Source organism: Erpetoichthys calabaricus, chromosome 12 (assembly GCF_900747795.2).
Source record: "Erpetoichthys calabaricus chromosome 12, fErpCal1.3, whole genome shotgun sequence".
NCBI classification, from domain to species: Eukaryota; Metazoa; Chordata; class Cladistia; order Polypteriformes; family Polypteridae; genus Erpetoichthys; species Erpetoichthys calabaricus.
This window is the reverse complement of record NC_041405.2, coordinates 13408901-13431543: the sequence shown is the minus strand read 5'-3', so window position 1 is coordinate 13431543 and position 22643 is coordinate 13408901. Positions and strand designations below refer to the sequence as shown.

General features: G+C 39.5%; 1 protein-coding gene across 2 annotated transcripts in view; it reads right to left on the bottom strand.

Moving 5' to 3' along the window:
• Window positions 1-22643, bottom strand: part of LOC114661896 (protein CutA homolog) — a 42387-nt gene that overhangs the window by 12399 nt on the left and 7345 nt on the right. For both annotated transcript variants that reach the window (XM_028815122.2, XM_028815120.2), the window contains 3 exons: window positions 12609-12757; window positions 9130-9189; window positions 8754-8799 (listed from right to left, as the gene is read on the bottom strand). In XM_028815122.2, coding sequence (XP_028670955.1) covers window positions 8754-8799; window positions 9130-9189; window positions 12609-12757 — 255 coding nt within the window. The remainder of the gene's footprint in view (window positions 1-8753; window positions 8800-9129; window positions 9190-12608; window positions 12758-22643) is intronic.

Below are 22643 nucleotides of genomic sequence, written 5' to 3'. Positions count from 1 at the left end.
AGGAGAGTGACAATGAGTTAAATTCCAATGGATGTTTTTCAAATGTTGACAAGCAATAAGCAAAAGGAATCACTGAAAACCACAGACAACAAAAACAGCAAAAAAAAAAAAAAAAACAGTACGAGGAAAGTTCGAAGAAAGAGATTTTTTTACAATGTTTCTGTTTGGGGATCGTTATGCAAACGTGCACAACTGAGCTGCAACCACAGATCTAACTGCTCTGTGGATGATTTGTTGAAGCATTTCAAGGTCACTTCGTTGTAGGCTAATGAAAGCATCTGTTGAATGTACTTCTTAGTAACGTGATTTCTATAGACTCATGTCATATGGGGAAACTGTCGGGACCATAAAAATACTTTGTTGTAATAGTCTCTCACCTCGGCCTCTCTCCTCTCTCTGCAACGCTGCAAAGCCCCGCCCGCCAAGTGTTCTGAAAAGTCTGAGTGAGTCGCCGTTGCTGGCAGTTCTCTCGCGGCCCGGCTGTCAGACGGCTGCGGACCGGGGGTTGGGGACCCCTGGAGTATAAGACAGGGCACCGTTTGTTACAGAACGAAGACTCCCAAGTAAAATGTAGAAAACTCTGGTACCTTTTAGTTGTGTTTCCTTATTAAGCTGGTTGTTACAATATTATATGAATTAATTAAATTTGTTGATACTATATTTTGTCTTGTAAATAAATTTTTCTATTTGCTAATCTACAGTATATTATATTTAAAGTAGGTGTTCTGTTATTCGTCTTTTTTCTTACCCGTCATGGCCTCGGTCCAGGCCCGACAGATAATCGAGGTTTTACTGAATCCAGACCTTTCGCTATAACACTTGAAATACGAGGGGGGACCCAAAAATAACCGGAAATATTTTTAAAACGTGTTTAATTTTCTGTACAAACTACAATTAGTCTCCTTCAAAGTACTCTCCATTGGCAGAAATACACTTATCTAACCGTTTGTTCCATTGTTCGAAACATTTTTTAAATTCGTCTGAAGTAATGCCCATTAATGCTCTGGTCGTTTCTTGTTTAACTTCTTCGACGTCAGCAAAACGCCTTCCTTTCAAGTCTTTTTTCATCCGAGGGAACAAAAAGAAATCACACGGAGCTAAATCCGGTGAGTAGGGTGGGTGGTTCAGGGTTGTCATAACGTTTCAATAACAATAGTTTCTGCAACACTTTTTTCAAGAAGAAAACAAAATTTCACTGCCGCGCGTTGCTCACGATAGTCGGCCATCGTAAAAAAACGACACTTGCACAAAACTACTTTTACAAAAAATTCACTGAACACAAGCACAACCTTCCAGACTGATGGCACTTGGCAGACTGACTTGTGAGGAGTGTAACTAGATCGCCCTAGCGGCCCAACCACGTACTACAAGTACCAACCTAACAACAACAAAATTCCGGTTATTTTTGGGTCCCCCCTCGTACAACTCAGATGTATCCCATTCTATCGATAATCATCGTGAGAGAAGTTTCTATACCTTGTTTGGAGGCCAACTGTGGAGGACAAACAAAACCATGAAGTCAAAGGAATTGCTTACAGAGATTACAGACAGGATTGTGTTGAGGCAGAGATCTATGGATGGCTACAACAAAATCCCTGCATCACTGAAGGTTCACATGAGGATAGTTACCCACATAATTCTTAAATTCAATATGTTTGGAACAGCCACTGATCTTCCTAAAGCAGGCCAACTCGGCCAAAAGGTGCAATCATGGGAGAATGGCCACGGTAAGAGAGGTGACCAAGAACACAACGGTTAATCTGGCTAAGCTCCGGATAAATTGTGTGGAGATGGGAGAAACTTCCAGATGGACAAACAACATTGTAACATTCCACCGATCTGGGTTTTATGAAGGGTAGCCAGACAGAAGCCTCTCCTCAGAAAAAAAACACATGCGGGCTGGTTAGAGTTTACGAAAAGGGTACCTAAAGGACTGTGAGGCGCAAAATCCTTTGGTCAGAAGAAACCAAGATTAGCATCGAGCATGGAGAGCACCACACACTGCTCATCACACCTGTGCTAAACCATTCCAACAGCGAAGCACGTTGGTGGCGGCATTGTGATATAGGGTTGATTTTTAGCATCTGGAAGTGGGGAACTACAGAAGGCTGAGGGAAAGCTGAATGGAGCAAAGTACAGAGATATCCTTAGCAAAAACCTGCCCCAGAGCACTCTGGACATCAGACTGGGCCAATGGTTCACCTTCCCACAGGATAATGACCCTAAGCACAAAACAAAGGCAACACAAGAGTGATTAAGGGACAACACTGAGAATGTCCTGGAGTTGCACAGCAAAAGCTCGGACTTGAACTCAATCGAGCATCTCTGGAAAGACCTGGAAAACAACTGTCCAAAAATGGTCTTCATCCAACCTGCCTGACCAGAGCCTGGGAGTATCTGCAGAGAAGAATAACAGAAAATCCCCAAATCTTAATGTGCACAGCTCGTCATGGCAAACCCAAGAAAACTCAAAGACTGTAATGGTTGCCAAGGGGGCTTCAACTATGTACTGAGTAAAGGCACTGAATACGTGTGTCAGTGTGATATTTTGAGATACTGAATGTTGCTTGATATGTGGGGGAAAAAAATTGAAATGACTATCACAAGACTGCAACACAACAAAATGTAAGAAACAACTGAAGGGGTCTGAATATTTTCTGAATCCCCTACAGATTTGTACGGTCCTGGTAGTTTAATTAGATGAATACCTTTTTGGAGAAACACTGCTATGCTGACTTTAATATTACTGCAATACCAGTACAAACCAGTATGCTTTTTTGGAGCTACAGTTAGGTCCATAAATATTTGGACAGAGACAACTTTTTTCTAATTTTGGTTCTGTACATTACCACAATGAATTTTAAATTAAACAACTCCGATGCAATTGAAGTGCAGACTTTCAGCTTTAATTCAGTGGGGTGAACAAAACGATTGCATAAAAATGTGAGGCAACTAAAGCATTTTTTTAACACAATCCCTTCATTTCAGGGGCTCAAAAGTAATTGGACAAATTAAATAACTGGAGATAAAATTTTCATTTCTAATACTTGGTTGAAAACCCTTTGTGGGCAATGACAGCCTGAAGTCTTGAACTCATGGACATCACCAGATGCTGGGTTTCCTCCTTTTCAATGCTCTGCCAGGCCTTTACTGCAGCGGCTTTCAGTTGCTGTTTGTTTGTGGGCCTTTCTGTCTGAAGTTTAGTCTTCAACAAGTGAAATGCCTGCTCAGTTAGGTTAAGATCAGGTGACTGACTTGGCCATTCAAGAATTTTCCACTTCTTTGTTTTAATAAACTCCTGGGTTGCTTTGGCTGTATGTTTTGGGTCATTGTCCATCTGTATCATGAAACGCCGCCCAATCAATTTGACTGCATTTAGCTGGATTTGAGCAGACAGTATGTCTCTGAACACCTCAGAATTCATTCGGCTGTTTCTGTCCTGTGTCACATCATCAATAAACACTAGTGTCCCAGTGCCACTGGCAGCCATGCACGCCCAAGCCATCACACTCCACCGTGTTTTACAGATGATGATGTGGTATGCTTTGGATAATGAGCTGTTCCACGCCTTCTCCATACTTTTTTCTTGCCATCATTCTGGTAGAGGTTGATCTTGGTTTCATCTGTCTAAAGAATGTTTTTCCAGAACTGTGCTGGCTTTGTTAGATGTTCTTTAGCAAAGTCCAATCTAGTCTTTCCATTCTTGAGGCTTATGAGTGGCTTGCACCTTGCAGTGCACCCTCTATATTTACTTTCATGCAGTCTTCTCTTTATGGTAGACTTGGATATCGATACACCTACCCCCTGGAGAGTGTTGTTCACTTGGTTGGCTGTTGTGAAGGGGTTTCTCTTCACCATGGAAATGATTCTGCGATCATCCACCACTGTTGTCTTCCATGGACATCCAGGTCTTTTTGTGTTGCTGAGTTCACCAGTGCTTGCTTTCTTTCTCAGGATGTACCAAACTGTACATTTTGCCACTCGTAATATTGTAGCAATTTCTCGGATGGGTTTTTTCTGTTTTCGCAGCTTAAGGATGGCTTCTTTCACCTGCATGGAGAGCTCCTTTGACCGCATGTTGTCTGTTCACAGCAAAATCTTCCACATGCAAGCACCACACCTCAAATCAAGGCCTTTTATCTGCTTAATTGATAATGACATAACGACGGACTTGCCGACACCTGCCCATGAAATAGCCTTTGAGTCAATTGTCCAATTACTTTTGAGCCCCTGAAATGAAGGGATTGTGTTAAAAAAAATGCTTTAGTTGCCTCACATTTTTATGCAATCGTTTTGTTCACCCCTCTGAATTAAAGCTGAAAGTCTGCACTTTAACTATATCTTAGTTGTTTCATTTAAAATTCATTGTGGTAATGTACAGAACCAAAATTAGAAAAAAGTTGTCCCTGTCCAAATATTTAATGACTTAACTGTATGTTTTACCCAGAAGACTAGTGAACAGCAAACAAACCCCATTAATCACTACACGTAAATGAACGAGTTTTTCAATTAATGAATAAAATCAGGAACTTTGTGACAATACATGTATAAGCTATGGACTGCAGATGACTTATTACTGTAGTTAATAGCCATTCCCAAATCCTTATTCAGACTGCATCATCTTGTCAGTTACAAATAATAGCATTGCAAGGTACAATTTTGACTTGAATCACAAGGTTGCTAAATACGGGGCTTTGTAAAATGTACCAGTAGCTGCTCTGATGGGAGATAACCGGACCACTGTAAGATATCACAGCTGCAAAGGGGGTTACAGCACATATAATTGTCTTTGCATTTACAATGCATTCATTTGCATTAACAGTAATGTACACCCCAGGGAAACATTATGTTGATACCTGCGCATAGTGTTTTCTGGGATAGGGCAAAAGAATAAGTTCCATTAAAATGTAACAACAATTAGTACAGACAATTCATTTACCATAGTCGCAGCTGCAAACTATTTATTATACAGGCATATGGCATGCATTGCTCACAGTCGACCGCAATTCAAATCTGTTGAATGACTAAATATTATGCTTGCAAAATGAAGAAAGATTGGGAGTCATTTAAGGCATAATTACACATGACTGTAACAAGCTGCACATAAGACTGAGACAAGAGTACCAAATATTGGACTATACTATAGCACCAGGTTCTAAGCTGCTGTGGTTAAATTAGATTAGATTAAATTTAGTCAGGTTGAAATGGTGGTGTGTAACATTGGACCACCTCAGGGAACTAGAAGTCCTGTCTCCCTTCCTGTTCACCTTCTACACAACAGACTTCCAGCACAATACCTGTGCTTGCCATCTACAGACAGGTTCAGATGACTTGTCCACCACACGCTGCATTAGTATTGGAGATGAGTGAGAGAACAGGAAAAGTTGTGGAGGACTTTGTCTTGTGGTGCAGGGAGAAACACCTGCAACTCAACATCGGTGAGACAAAAAAAAAAAAAATGGTGGTGGATTTCTGATGTGCAAAGAAGCCTTTGAAACCTGTCGCCATTCGGAGGAGGACTTGGAAGTGGAGCAGAGCTACAAGAACCTGGGGGTCCATATAAACAACAAACTGGACTGGTCTGAAAACACAGTAGCACTGGACAAGAAGGGCCTGACCAGACTGGAATTCCTAAGGAGACTCAGGTCTTGTGATGTCTGGAAATGTTCTACCAGTCCATAGTAGCCATCGTGGTGTTCTATGCTGCAATGTCTGAACAAAATTATCACTAGAGCCTTCTTCATTACAGGGCAAACCCTGGAGACCCTGGAAGCTGTGGGGGAAATAGAAAATGGTGGCAAAATTTAATGCCATGATGAAAACTCCCCTCTATCCAATCCAGGAGGTGCTCTCTTAGAGCAATTTTAGCCACAGGCCTAAATTCACCACAGTGTACTAAGTAGCACATCTGGGGTTTTTTTGTGCCCACTGCCATCCGGCATTTCAATGTTTCCACCTGATGTACTCGTTAACTTTACTTTTACTTATTTATCATTTGTGTGGCAGTATAATCTGTCCTGTGATTCTGAATCCTTGATTTTTATATTTCTCCTGCTATACGCATGTGAATTTCCCCTTGGAATTAATAAAGCTTATCTACTCTAATCCTACGAATCAGGTGTAAGCCTCTGTAGTTAAAGAGACCAGGGTACTTGTAAAAGTGTGTTTTCTGAAAATTATGTACAGTATATGAGTATTCTTGGCAATCTGTAAAATTCCACAAACAAAATGTATAAGAAAGGAAGACTCAAAAATGTCAAATGAGATAAACCACTTAACAGAATATGAATGACTTTTTAGGTCAACATTCATCCATCCATCTTCTAAACTTGTCTTATCCTGAGCAGAGACACAGAGAAGCTAAAAGCCTAACCCTGGAAACATCGGGCGCAAGGCAGAAACAAGAGCTGGACAGGGTGCCAGTCCATCGCAGGGTGAATATACACACACAGACTGGGGCCAATTTAACTTCACATACAAGGAGAACATGCAAGCTCCATGCAGTGAGGACCCAGGATGTCAGCCCTGGTCTCCTTACTATAAGGCAGCAATGCTACCACTGCACAAACATGCTGCCCCTTCACATATACACAGAATAAAATCTAAGGTGTAATACCAATGACAAAAATATTAAATAATCTTGAATTGTCAGCATTACGGTTCTGGAAAGGGTGCATCCTGAAGTCATTTACAAACGTGTGCTAAGGTTTAAAAGTATAAATGTAATACATTAAACGAAAGTGTAATCCTGAATAGAATGAGCCTGTAAAATTAGCTTTTATTTTTTCCTCACATGGTATTCCTATACATTGTACATACAGAGATTGAATGACCTGTAGCACCACCCTGAGAACCGTATACTCCTGGAGAACCTTCCCGCCAAGATAATGGTCATAAATTTTTCTCTAACTTGACAACACATATGTATACAGAACTGACAAATCTCATACCCCCTGAGAAATCCATATAAAGAGAAAAGGGTTCCATAATCAGTACTGGATCTGCGCTTTGACCATGGACTCGAACACCTGGTCTAGCACTTCACCATAGGCCTCGATCTCCCAATACATGAAACATGTACTCTTGTCCTATTTTAAAAATAATGAACCTTCTGGCCATCTGACTAGATGGAGAGGGGCCAGAAAAGGAACACCAGAGATGGAACATCTTCTGGTGGCTAGATGGCCCCTTCAAGGCAGTCACCATCTGATCAGCAACCTCTGAGACTCTGCCATTTAATAAAGTATTGGGGCTAAAGGGGGCACACTTCTCTTCCCAAGGTACCATCTCAGCCTTCCATGTAAAACTAAAGAGGAGTGTTTCCAATATTTCTTCCTGTATTTCACCCCACCTGGCATCCCAGCTGTTCTTTAAGTGCACACAAAAATCATTCCCATCTTACTTAGGTGAAGTCATCTAACAAATTGGGTTTTGCTTCAATCACTTTTAAATGTCATCTCTGTGGCTCATTGGCACAACTCTGTTTAATCTAGAGATGTTTATTCACTTAAAAGTATGACTTTACACTGCGGGAGAAAACAAAAACACTGTTATAATATACTGTATATCTGAAGACCGACAATGTAGTTTTTAAATGGTATCCTGAAAGAGACATGTCTCTCTTTTATAAAAGGAAATCCTGAGACGAGACTTTCTCAAAGAGATAATGTCAAGTCCCGCCCTCCTCGCAACCATATTTAACCACGCTCATGGCCCTCTCACCTCTCATTCGTGTGAATGCTTTTGACAGACACAGTTCATGCTCTCTCAGCTATTATAAGTTCCCAATTAAAGATGACTTACTATGTCCAAATCTTATTGAAGAATTTCATCCCAATGTGTTATCAATAGAAGAAATGAGTACACGGGCAATCCTAGCACCAAGAAACAGTGAAGTCAAACGAATTAACGTGAAAAATTGTCGATCGGTTACACAGCAAATTGGTTACGTATCAATAGACTATGCTGAAACAGTTAGTGGTGATCGTGCAGAAGATGAAAACATCAACTTACAATATCCTGAAGAAAATCTACAACTGTTAACACTGTACGGTTTGCCAGGCCCGAATTACTGTTTAAAGAAGGATGTATCCAAGAAAAGTAACATAGTACATCTTCCGTGGATAACATTAGACACCAAAGGAGATATTAATATGCCATTCGTATTAAAATGTGAACAGTTTCCTGTTAGAATAGCTTTTGCAAAGACAATTAACAAATCACAGCAACAAACATTCAAAAAAGTCGGTTTATTTATTAGAAAGAAAGAAATGAAATTCACTCACAGGCAGTTATACTTCGCGGTGTCACAATGAAAGTCCAAACACAGAATCAAAATTCAATGCGATACTGACGAAAAGTTAATTAAAAAAATTGTTTTTACTGAAGTTTAACAGTAAAAGTGTAAGTTTAAAAAGTATTTGCATGTTAATTTCAAATCCAAACAGAACAAAATCGTATAACGCAACATGAAACCTAATTTACTTTCAAATTATTACGTTTTACTATTTTTTAATATGGTTAATTACTCGCTGTAATGTAAAATAGTTAGTTCTATTATGCATATGTGACAATTCCCATGAAAATAAAAATCTGTTTAAATTGTACATCCACATCCCCATACGCGAGTGGCAGAACCGCAAAGTGGCTAGTGAGTAGCGCCTGCCCGAAGGATGGCGATTGAAGCGAGCAGGGGGCAAAGCCCCCTAGTTTTCTATAAAATTCACTTATTAAGGCCATTGGATATATCTCACCATAAGAGTTTCACTGTCCTCTTGAATTTTCCCCTTCCACTCGTACCTTGAAAATAAATAATCAGGTCAACTCACAAAAACTGAAAATAGAATAAAATGAAATGGCTTTATTTTTAGAAGCATTACTTTTAAATTCCCCTTGGGGACAAATAAAGTGTAATCAATAAATCAATCAATTTTATCCTGCCAACAACACTAAAACTAAAGTCTATAAATCTATCTATTCTTTAGTAAACCTTGCCTAAACAGAAAATTAAACGTACAAATACCTAACCACAAAATACCAGTAAACCAAATAAAGCCGGCTAGTCAATTTTAATAATAAAGCCACAGCTAAAGTTATAAAAACACTCGATTGGTTTCAATCAAAACTTACACTGATGTGATCTTTGGCACAATATTGACACAAGCAGCCAGCTTCTTCTCCACCAGCCCCCTGAAATTACAAGAAAAGAAGTTTTATTTTATTATTACATGGCTGAGGCAGGGAGAGACAGATGGGCTTCAGAGAATGCTACGATGAACTAACCTGGAAGCAAAGCAAGTTGGTGGTTGAGTCAGATTGGCAGCATTAATAAACCAAAAGTTCAACATATCAGAAGTAGGAGTGGAGTGAAATTAAAAAATAACTAGGCTGAAGGCAGCATGGAAAGTGATCTTTCGCTCTCAGCATGTCTTGTTCCAAGATGGAATGTAGTTTGAAACATGGCTTACTAAGAGTAAAACATACGAGGTGAGACACAAAAATAACCAGACTGGGCTCGGGGCTTTCCTGGAAAACCATCTGGACATGAATCATAGAACTATATCCCCTCCTACATGCCCTCTCAAACTGCCGACCGGCTCGGTATATCCTGTGAATAGCCAAGTCAGTATTTGCACAACAATCGCTACACAAGTTGCCGCGACAATGTTGGGTGAAAAAAAATCAGCGAGACAAGACAAGACAAGGCTCCTACACACAATGCTTTTTCCGTAAGGCAGTTTTTGACTGACAAAAACATTCCTGTCCTCGATCATCCTCCCTATTTGCCCGATTTAGCTCCCTGTGATTTTTACTTGTTTCTGAAAATCAAAAGTGACCTGAAGGGAATACATTCTTCTTCAGTGGGATGAAGTGAAGACAGTAACGGCAAGCCTATTGAACAGCCTAAAGCAAGAAGACTTCCAGCACTGTTTTAATCAATGGAAGATACGTATGGAGCGGTGTAGAGATTGGGAGGGGGAGTATATAGGTGGTGACAATGTTTAGAATGCTGTAATTCATCAAAAAATATATATTTTTTTGTAACCAATCTGGTTATCTTTGTGTCTCACCTTGTACTAGTAGACATACTAATACGGCAACAATACATTACCTGGAGCAGAGCAGGCCGAGTACAAACTACAGTGGGTATAGAAAAGAATCCCCCCCCCCCTTCGAAATATTCCCTTTTTTTTTTTTGCTTTACAGCCTTAAATGAAAACACACAAACCCATTTTTTTTCCAGCTTTACTTACTCAATACAATCTACAACATCTAAGTGAAAGATATCACAGCTACAGTTCAGAAGAATTTTAAAAAATAAAAAACAAGAGATACTGAGATGAACAAAGGATCACCCCCCTCCTAAACTCAATCCGGTGTAAGTGCCCACCATTTCCACTGCAGACCATGGTTACTGGCTTCCTTCCACCTGTGATCAATTGTAATGAGTGTGATTAATGAAGCTGTTCCTGGAGCATTCATTCCCTTGCTTGGTAGTGCAACTGACAGCAAACAACTGACTATGTGTGGCAGGCCACTTTCAAAAGATCTCAGGGATAGAGTTGTGGACAGACATAAGGCAGGAGATGGAGACCAAAAAAGCCACTTCTCAAGAAAGGCCACATTAAGGCTCGTTTGAGCTTTGCCAGAATACACCTTGAAGATTCTGATGCCAAGTGGGAAAAGGTCTTATGGGCAGATGAGACCCAAAATCAAACTATTTGGCCTCAATACCAAACGGTACACCAATGCAGCTCACCATCCATAACACATCATACCTACAGTAAAGCATGGAGGTGGCAGCATCCTGTTGTGAGGGTGTTTCTCTGCTACATGGCCTGGGGCTCTCATTACGGTAGAAGGAAAAAAGCAAGAGGCAAAACACCATCACATTTTTGAGGAAAACCTGCTACCCTCTGCCAGAAAGTTGGAAGATTGGCAGAATGTTCGCCTTTCAACACAATAACGACCCAAAGCACACAGCAAAATTGACCACACAGTGGCTGAAGGAGAAAAAAGTGAATGTCCTGGTGTGGCCAGTCAGAGCCCAGACCTAAATTACACTGAAAATCTGTGGTAAGATTTGAAGATAGCAGACCACCAACGCTCACCATCCAATTTGAACCAAACTTAAACAGTTCTGTAAAGAAGAGTGTGAAAATATTACTCAGTCTAGATGTGCAAATCTGATAGAGAAGAATCCCAACACACTCAAGGCTGTCACTGAAGCAAAAGGTGGGTCAACAAAATGACATTGGGAGGTGATCTTTTATTAATCTCAGTATGTCTTGTTTTTGATTTTTTATAATTTTTCTGAACTGTAGCTGTGATATCTTTCACTTGGATGTTATCGGTTGCATTGAGTAAGTAAAGCTGGGAAAAAAACAATTTTTGCGTGTGTTTTCATTTACGGCTGTAAAGCAAAAAAATGGGAATATTTTTCGAAGGGGGGATTCTTTTCTATACCCACTGTATATATGGGGACTGTAAACGGACACAAGCAAGGATAATACACTGTGGCTCTATCCCACTCTGTTTCTGTGACACCCAGACCCTACCTTGTGTCCTTCATATTAAACTACTTCAGTAAGTGTATACTTCGGGGAGTCCATTTTCCATCGTGGAGGGCCGCAGTGGCTGCAGGTTTTCCTTCCTGCCACTTTCCCGACCATTAATTTACTTTTTTTTCCCCTTCATTTTAATTGTCTTCTTTTTTAAGACTCAAGTCTTCTGAATTTCTTCTTTTTTATTTAAAATAGCAGCCAAACAGAAATGAGATGTTAAGTGAGCAAACTGATGACCAGCTAAACCAGTTTCATAATTAGAAGTTGATTCTTGTTGTTAATTAAATCCCTGCTCTCACTCTGACACAGCAAATATTTCCTAAACTGTTAATTTTATTATTTATTTATTTTAATTTTTTTTAACATCATCAAAATGCTTTGTGGACTTGAGCCCTTCAACATTACAGAGACCTTCACCTTTCTTTATTTTCAGATATTTAATGCTGGACACAGGTTAGCTGGTCATTTTGTGTCTCATTATTATTTGGCTGCTAATTAAGGAAAAAAGAAACCATTAAGGGGTCTGAGTCTCAAATAGCAAGTCAATTAAAATTAAGGCAAAAGAGTTAATTAGCAGCAAAAACTGCTCACTAATTAATCAAACGGTACATAACAATTACAGTAATTACATGTAGCGCTTTTCCCGCTACTCAAAATGCTTTATATAGAGAGTGGGGAGTCATTTCAACCTCTGCTGTTGAGTAGCACCCACCTGAATGATGCAATGGTGGCCATTTTGCACACTCGTCACACATTAGCTAATGAGTGGTGAAGGGGTGAGACAGACAATTTGAGACAATGGATGAATAGGGGGCCAGAATGGACGAGACTGTGATGGGCCATTTTTGCCAGAACACACTAGGGTGACGCAAATCAAAAAGAACAGAATTAGAAGCAAAAACTGGTCACTAGTTAAGAAAATGTTTAGAATGAAAACCTGCAGCCCGTCAGAATTGGAGTTGGAGACCCCAGTATCGTTTATTTACGGTTAGGTGTGGGATTTAAACTCTGTTCAGCATTATTAAATCAAAATATTCATCGTACCTTGCGAGAGCTTTAGCAACCTGCTCATTGGGGCACGTGACGAAGGCTGCCGAGTGGTTACCAGAGACGTAGGCCTCACTTGCCATTGAGAATGTGCGTAGTCCCACCAGCCGAAACACAGGGAGCATCAACACTGCGGTAAGAAGGGTCTGAAAAAGGAAAGAAAAAAGGCTCTGTTTGAGGGACCAAGGATTACAATGTTCCACTCTGGAATACAATTATGTCCCAACGTCGGACACCTCTGAGCAGAAAACAACATAAGAAAATAATTTTGGACCTCTTAATGACTGTCAAATTATGTGGGAAGAATCTATAGGAAATACCAGTGCTTCATCTCTGATGCACAAGGGAGACTTTTGATTTACTGCTGTGTAAGGCTTTAGTTTGTGGACTGTGCTTACAATAAATGTAAAGATTATCATCTGACAAGCCAAATCATTTGTCGTCTTTTCTTGGGGAAGTTCAACGCATGCGACCTCAGATGCTTTCTGTTCTTCCCTTCCGGTTTGTTCTTGCTCACAAAACCCCTTAAAGAAACAGCGAGGACTCATTTCTGTACTTTACACACCAGAAACCCCCCAACTGGCAAAAAGAGGGCAGGTCTGGTGCGGTAACACGAGGTAGTGAAAAAAAAAAAAAAAAGGGTTCTGTCCTTCCCTTAACCTACCATTAGTTCCTACTACGTTATTCCTGAGGGTATAGCTTTAAAACTAAAGTGGGATGCTGCCCCCTACTGGGCAAAATCTTAAACTATGTAGCCTGGAAGAGAAAATCAGCAAAAGACCACACAGAGTATATGTCAGTCAGTCAGTCATTTTACAACCCGCCATATCCTAACACAGAGTCACAGGGGTCCGCTGGAGCCAATCCCAGCCAGCACAGGACGCAAGGTAGGAACAAATCCCGGGCAGGGCACCAGCCCACCACTGGGCACACACACCAAGTACAAACTAAGCACAATTTAGAATCGCCAATGCACCTAACCTGCATGTCTTTGGACTGTGGGAGGAAACCCATGCAGACACGGGGAGAACATGCAATATGCTTCCTAATAATTTGCGATCAACAAAAAAACTGAAAGTGGTGAACAAGTAATATTAAAAAGACTACGTCAAAGGTTAAAGATTTTAAGATGGTGACCTAAAATGTTTTAAGCATGAGCACCTTTATCCAAATTAAAGGAAGAATTAAGAAAGTGTAAGAAAGGAGGAGTATCAAATTTAGGAAGTAAGATGGAAAGGGGCATAAGTAAAGTTTGACAGACTGAGATGGATTGGGCATGGACAAAGAATGGAAGAAGAGAGATGTGTTAAGAAAATAGGAAAGAAAAAAAATGAAGATGGCAGAACAGGCATTGGCAGGCCATGGAAATAATAACACAGTATGGATGATGTTGAAGATCTAAAAAAAACTAATAGGGAACGGGGCATGCATCCTGCAGTAGGCCAAGGGCCTCCATTGACCTTAGTGCCATGGAGTGAGTAAGTAAGTAAGCCTGGGGAAACGGAAATAAGACAACACTTTTAAGCACAGGCTCATTTCACCACAGTGTGCTAGGATGTGCCTCTGGGGGCCAGGTGAATCTTTTCTGCCCACTGCTATCAGGCAATTCAATGCTTTCACCTGATGTACTTGTTAAATAAATAAAAATAAACTTATCGATTGATTGATTGATTAATTAATTGGCTGTATTATCTGACATGTGAGCCTGTACTCTTGTTTTCATGTTTCTGCTGGTAAATGCATCTGCATTTCCCCCTTGGGATTAATAAAGTTTATCTAATCTAATCCAATCTAACCTAGAACAACAAGTAATTCAGACAAAAGGAAAAAATATGCAAGAAGCATAAAAACATGGCATTTTTAAACCGAGTTAATTCAATTCAGAGTTGCAGAAGGCTATTTCAGCAAAATGCACAGAAGGCCAGAAAACACCCCCAGACAGTACAGCAGTCCATCTTTCTGGTCACACAGAGCTACTTTGGAGACATAATTCAACCTCTGCAGCATGTCTTTGGGAGGAAAACCCAGAAAAATCCTACAAAGGAGAACACCTACTCCATGTGGACTACATCCAGGCATTCGAATCACAACTAAGATGCTGGGTCCTTGAGACAAGCAGCAGTGCTCCCCACTGTCACCCAAAATGAGAAACCAATGCATAAATCACAAGCAACAGGACTTGTATTGGAATTACAATAGTGCTGAAATAACAGAATCATTACAAAATGGCTATGTATCTTTAAACAGAGAGAAACAAAGTTAAAGAGGTGGAGACATAACATAATACTGTACCAGTATATCATAAACAAAATTCAGGCTGAGAACAGTTGTAGTAGTCACAGCAGCAAATGTGATGATTATGGCAGATTTCAACTGTCAACTTTTAAAAACCAGGAGCGGTCCCCCCCCCAGACTTTCACGTATACTCCGATATGGGGATGGATATTTGAGGAGTAAACCACAATACAATGATTATATTTTTGTATTATGTACATTAAAGAACCATCAACAACCAATTAAATCAAATTAATAATATATTGAACAATTATTATAAAAGTAAAGTTGAATAAATCGGAGTCTGCAGCTGCATGAATAAAAAAAGTACCACTTCTGGTTAGTGGAAATAGCGTAAAAAAGTTGATTGAAATCTACGTTTTGGACCTAATACTTGTATGCAAAATTTGGTTGACCTAACTGAAAGCATACTCAAGTTATCGTGATTACATATACACATACTGAGACAAATACACAGACATAATTCCAAAAAAGGTATTTTCAGACCCAGGGAGGTCTAAAACATTGAGATTAATCAAAATCTCGAAATCGAATTTTTGGACGATTACAATGCTTTCCCTGCCAGAAAGTAAATCAGACTCAGGGAGGTCTAAAACGTCGAGATTCATCAAAATCTCGAAATCGAATTTTTGGACGATTACAATACTTTCCCCATGAGAAAGCAAATCGGACTCAGGGAAGTCTAAAATGTCAAGATTCTTCAAAATCTCGAGGTCTAATTTTTGGACGATTACAATACTTTTCCTATACTTCGTATATGAGAAAGTAAAAAGATATGCCCCTGTTAGAAAAGACAGAAAATGAAAACCAGATTCCTCGACCAGTTTGTTTCAAGTGCAACAATGGATGACGCTTGTTTAGTAAAGATGTCTGAACTTACTAAATAAACACCATTCATTAAATCTATAGATTTCTTGACACTACGACTTATTCTACTTGACTTATCCCATTTTAAGTTAGTTGCGTAGTAATAGCAGTGCTGCCATGTGTTAGATGTACAGTGAAACTCTTACTTGTATGTCTAACCAACATGCCACACGTCACTACTCTGATGCTACGATAAACAAGAATGTATTAAAATACAGATCTTTATTTTGTATTATTCATATATGCAGTGAAGATGTGAAAAGTCGCTTCAGGTCAAATGGCAGTCAAACAATTATTTAAACATAACAAAATCAGCCAAGTTACTTGTGTCTTGTCTTTGTTTTGCCTCGATCATTCTGTACCAGAGTTGAACGTGACTTTAATAGAAAAATAATTTTAACCCATGAGGGTGTACAACTGCTCCTTATTCCCCGTCTTGTATTTTCAGTCGTGCATTTACATTCTGTACTCGGGTACTAATACAACATTCAAGGAACAAAATTAATCAAGACAATGCTTATCTTTTTTTGATTTTTAAAAGGCTCATTGTACAGAATCTGAAACTTGACATTTCACAGACTTGAAACGATCTGATTGTTCCCTTAGATAGCCACAGAGCTGGATATACCAGAAATAACTACTTGAAGGCCACCTAACAACATGCACAAAGGCATTCGACAGTAACATAATGTTTGTGCCAAAAAAAGGGCATCTTGTATCACAAGAGGAGATCAATATTTATGTAAGGTCTTAACAAGCACCCACCCGTAGGAGATTCCTGTATTCTCTAGATGCACCCTGGTTTATTGTGAGGTTGTGCAAATAATTTGTTCTGCAACTCCAAATTAAATTATGTTATTAATATAACAATACTAGGAGGTTCGCCCCCTGCTCGCTTCACTCACCAACCCCCCGGCCTGCGCTACGTGCCAGCCACTTCACATCTCTGCCGCTCGCGTTGTGAAGAGGGGGGCTGAACGCACGCCAAGGAGATTTGGTTGCTCCTCCGAAACCCCCTCTTAAACGGTGATACAATGGGAAACAAATCATTTTCTTTGTTTTACCTCCTCTTTGCTTGATCAGTTGATGCTGCTGTGCCACGTGATCTGCATCTCGCACGGCGCTTCGAACACTTAAAAGCCTGTACAGCAGCCGTCTTTGTCATCTACTCTTTGTCTTTTATTTCTGGTCCCGGACATGGTTAAATCTCTTGGCACAAAGTCTCGTCTAGCAGGAAGCGAGTTCTTGATATTTTTTTAGTTTATAATTTAAAAACAAAATAAGAATCTGAAAATTTAAACCACATTAAAGTTCGATAAATTCTGAAAAGAATGATATCAAACATATATATGTAGGTTTAAAAAAAAAAGTCCGATTTAAAGCGTGACAAAAAAATGTGACATAAGTCACAAATAAAATTGTTGCACTTTTAGGCTTAGGATTTTATATACATAGAGAGGAGATTAAAAAAGGGCAGTGTGGCATAGTGGTTAAGGCTTTGGACTTTCGACCCTGACGCTGCGGGTTCATATTTCACTACTGACACTGTGTGACCAACAGTAAGTCACTTCACCTGCCTGTGCGCCAACTGGAAAAACAAAAAAGAAATGTAACCTCACCTTAGAATTCACCTTGGATAAAGGAAACAGCTAAATAGGTTAATAATAAATTATTACAGTTATCGTCACTGGAATCCTCTTCACTATTTTGCTGGCTTAAAAGTTCTTTACTGTCATGTGTACAGTGAACATTATTTGCTTGTCCACCCAACACACAATATATCACCAATTTGGCACTATGATAAACAAAAATGTATTAAAATACAGAACTTTATTTTATGTTATTCATTTATGCAGCAAAGAAGATGTGGCAACTAATAAAAAGGAAATAAATGGAAAACTGAATCCCTCAGCCAGTTTTTCAGGCCCCTAAACTGGAGGCCTGTATTGACCTTGTCTTTTCTAATACCATCTGAATATCATGAATCATATAATTTTTAGGACTGAAATACTCTTTCACATTATAAAAAGGCACATCAAAACACAGACATATAATTTAAACAAACGTCTTGAGAAGAAAACGTACCAAAAAAAAAAAAAGTTATAAATAATAAATGGCGCCATTTCAGTGATAGTTTTATTCATATTTTAAAAACTACATTCCAAAAACACACAAAAAACGAAATCTCAAACAGAGAGATGTTGGCTTCTGAGCACAAAGGAAAGACGATTCAGAAGAGTTTCTGCATTGAGTGAAAAGGCAACAACTTTTGAAAGACACCATGCGACGATGCGCTTTGTACCCATCCGGCTTTTATTGATAACCACAGTGAGGCATTCCTGTTTTTCTGAGCAGCCACAAACAGACCCTTCCTCTTTAACACAGACGCATCCTCTCTGTTTTTGACCACAAAGGCCTCTTCTGTGGTTTGTCTGCACAAAAAACTGCATGTTTCGCAGCTGCTTGCAAAAGCATGAAGAAGCAACAACATTTTTTAAGCATGGCTGGTCTTGTAAGAGGCAAGAAAGGCCTCAAAGGTGCTGCCAGTGAATGTGAACATTTTCAGTGTGTTTAAAAATATATACTATTCAAGATCTTTAGTTCAGCACTTCTTAAAATACATATTAATATACACACATTAAAATAACTTGAAAGTCTACATATCAAAAGTCAACATACTCTTAATGATATCAATGCTAGAAAACAAGAGTTCTCTGATACTCAAAAGCACTCTCAAAGCACCGTGATGTTCCAACATTGGTGGATTAAAAGCCAGAAGTCTGCATGACCATCGTCATCAAGTCCTTCCGTGAGAAACCTAAATACAAACAGGACTGTTTCATTTAAGTTAGGTAGAATGCCCAGAGGGGACTGGGCGGTCTCGTGGCCTGGAGCTCCTGCAGATTTTATTTTTTTCTCCAGCCGTCTGGAGTTTGTTTTTTTGTTTTTTCTGTCCTCCCTGGCCATCGGGCCTTACTCTTATTCTATGTTAACTAATGTTGTCTTATTTTAATTTCTTACTTTGTCTTTTATTTTTCTTTTCTTCATTATGTAAAGCACTTTGAGCTACTTTTTTGTATGAAAATGTGCTCTATAAATAAATGTTGCTATTGTTGATACGGTGAAAAACAGAAAACATGATAAGTTTAAAGCTGAGTGGGCTGCTGACAGAAAGCAAGAAGTCTACTGATGACTGTTTGCTCTTTTTTGTGATCAGGTTTTTATTGAAATCAAAAGAATATAAGAAGTGAAACAGGATTTTAAGAACAAAAAAGATCACTAAGAGATCCTCGGATCCTAAAGGAGCGTGTAAGCGACTGATTTCCATGGTGTTGGCCTTCTGTAACACACCGCACATTAGACCTTGGAGAGTGGACAGCGGGTAGATGGAGACAGGACACATGATCGCACTGTCTCCGAGCCCAGAGCGTTAAAATGCAACAACATTCAAAGCCACAACCAGACAGGCCTGCCTCTTGTGCGGCTCATAAATATATCACTAAACTAAGCTCACCCTGTCTAATAGAAACCTCGGACCCCATCTACAAACACCCTCAATATTAAAAAAAAAAAAAAGTCATATTCACAAACAAAAAAAATGGTGAAAAAAGAAGTCTTATGGAAGACAATATGGACTGGCTGGCATCCCAGCTGGGTAAAGATCTTTATGATGAATGAAGCGAATGGTCTGATGAGCACAACACCCAAGAGCTATGGTTGTATACGTGGCCGAGACTCCTTTATAATGGATGGTCCAAGTGGAAGGATAGGCATCCTGCACAGAAGGGATAACTCATTAAAAAAAATGACTGATGACTATTCTACCTCATTGTTACTACTCCAGGCTGTGTGCTGTTAGCTACTGTACAGGATTTGAGATCTGTAGTGTAGTACAGTGGAACCTCGGTTCACGACCATAATTCATTCCAAAACTCTGGTTTTAAACCGAGTTGTCGTGCACCGAAGCAATTTCTCCCATAGGATTGTATGTAAATACAATTAATCCGTTCCAGACCGTACGAACTGTATGTGTATATTATATATATATATTTTAGTTTTTAAGCACAAATATAGTTAATTATACCTTAGAATGCACAGCGTAATGGTAAACTAAATGTAAAAACATTGAATAACACTGAGAAAACCTTGAACAACAGAGAAAACTAACACTGCAATAGTTCGCGCTATAGTGCTAGGAACCGCTCGCTAAAAACACTTTTTTAATGAGTTTTAAGCACAGGGGAAAAAATGAACATTTGAAAAATCCGTAATTTAATAAACCACCAAGAAAAATAACATTGCAACAATGCAGGCTACGAACCGATCACTGTAAATAGAACTGAAAACAAAAACAAGCCTTCTCTACCTTATGCTTCCCTCGCTCTCGCTCTCTCTCGCGCCTGTGTGTGTGTGCATGCGTCTTTCTTTTGCGAGCCTGGAGCGCCTGTGTGTGTGTCTCTCTAGAGCAAGTGCTCCTGTGTGTGTGCGCCTCTCTCGCGCGTGCTCCTGTGTGTATGTGTGGGTGTGTGTCACGCTCTCGCGCTCTCTCTCTTGCTTGCTGCATAGGAAATGCACAGGGAGAGACTGAACATGTACAAACCGAAAGGGAACCTGGCTTGTTTGTATACAGAGTGTGTGGTCGTGCACCGAGGCAAAAGTTTGGAGAACTTTTTGGTCGGAAACCGAGTTGTACGTGTACCGAGACGTTCGTAAACCGAGGTTCCACTGTGTTATTCTGTACTGTACTATTAATTGTACTGTTAATTGTTTAACGATGGTTATATTCCATGAGGTTGGCACTCAAATAAAAACTTCATTATACATGTATACTGAACACTCATATGACAATAAAAGCTTTGATTGGCTGATTGATTAGTCAGAGGTATTCTTTGTTTTTGTAATTCTTGTGTACATTTGAGTGGGTTGTTGGAAATATTTCTTAAGATTCTGCAAAAAGCTAAATTCCCTTCTTGGGACAAATAAAGTCCTCTGGAAATAGAGTGATTAATTGAATTTCCTCAGACACCAAAGTCTACTGACTTCAGAATTTGGCTCCGTACAGGAGTCAGGATGGAGAAAAACCTGTAGCACTGTGGACCTCCAGGACTGGCTCAGGCCGGACTTAAAAGTTGGATAAACACTCATTTGGAGTGGTTTCAGGCATTCATGGAGAACTGAATTGACAGTTACATTGCGTCCTTTTAAATGGCTCTTCCTTGTAAGCGGAAGAACACATGACGCTTGACCCAACCTGTCATCCTTTTTCAAACCCACTTTTATGGTTCATAGTTGCCTCTATCTGCTGCACTGAGTGCAAGGCACGAACCACCACTGGAGAGAAAGCCAACCCATCACGGGTCACACTTACTCATTTATAGATATATTCTGAACCTGCTAAAAAGATCCACACTGAGTCCATATTAACTGGATATGACTTCTGCATTGAGATGTTTTTCACCCTAATGGAGTTCCATAATTAACCTGCTTTTACGTCATAGACGAGCTTAGCCCTAATGAACTTTTGACAAACTACAGCACCTCCTCCCAAAAAAATGAAATACTAGAATGAGGAAAAGGACACAGAAAAAAAGAGAAATTGGTGCATACTGGGATCTGAACTCTGGCCTGATGTTTCAAAATATTTCATCAAAATAGATTTGCAAAATGAGTTAACATTAAATATTGCATTAAACAAGTATGACTTCATTTAGTGTTGTAATTTAAGCTAACACAAGTGAACTCCTGTGAAATTCAATGAAAATGTTTATTGCAGTGGCTGAAGTGGTGAACATTGGATGAACAGGCTACATTAGATAAATTTTATTAATTCTGTGGGGAAGTTCAGAATTAAAGGAATGTTGGTTGTGTGGCACAGTAGCATGAGCACTGTTCATTAAATCGAACCTTCGACTGTTTATTACCAAGCTTTAACTTGTTTAATGATGCTGAAAGAGCAACTTAATCCTCCCAGTGCAGTAATATATATATATTCATGCCATTCGTAGTCTGAATCACAATCTGACTGTATGGGTGGTTACCTACCAGGTAACGCATGTGGTTGGTCAGCAAAATTATATATATATGTGTGTGTGTGTGTGTATATATATATGTGTCATACTTCCTGATCTTTTAAAAATTTTAGATTAAATATACCTACCAAGACCACTGTAATTATATATAAAGGTTTGGGAACCCCTCTCGGCATGCATAATAATTTTCTCTACTTTCAACAAAAAAAGATAACAGTGGTATGTCTTTCATTTCCTAGAAACATCCGAGTACTGGGGTGTTTTCCGAACAAAGGTTTTTAGTGACGCAGTATTTAGTTGTATGAAATTAAATCAAATGTGAAAAACTGGCTGTGCAAAACTGTGGGCCCCATTGTAATTTTGCTGATTTGAATGCCTGTCACTGCTCAATGCTGATTACTTGCAACACCAAATTGGTAGGATGAGCTCTTTAAGCCTTGAACTTCATAGACAGGTGTGTCCAATCATGAGATATAAAGGTATTTAAGGTGGTCAATTATAAGTTGTGCTTCCTTCCCTTTGACTCTCCTCTGATGAGTGACAGCATGGGATCCTCAAAGCAACTCTCAAAAGATTTGAAAACAAAGATCGTTCAGTCTCATGGTTTAGGGGAAGGATACAAAAAGTTCTCTCAGAGGTTTAAACTGTCAGTTTCGACTGTAAGGAATGTCATCAGGAAATGGAAGGCCACAGGCACAGTTGCTGTTAAACCCAGCAGGTCTGGCAGGCCAAGAAAAATACAGAGAAGGCATATGAGTAGGATTGTGAGAATGGTGACAGACAACCCACACATCACCTCCAAAGACCTACAAGAACATCTTGCTGCAGATGGTGCATCTGT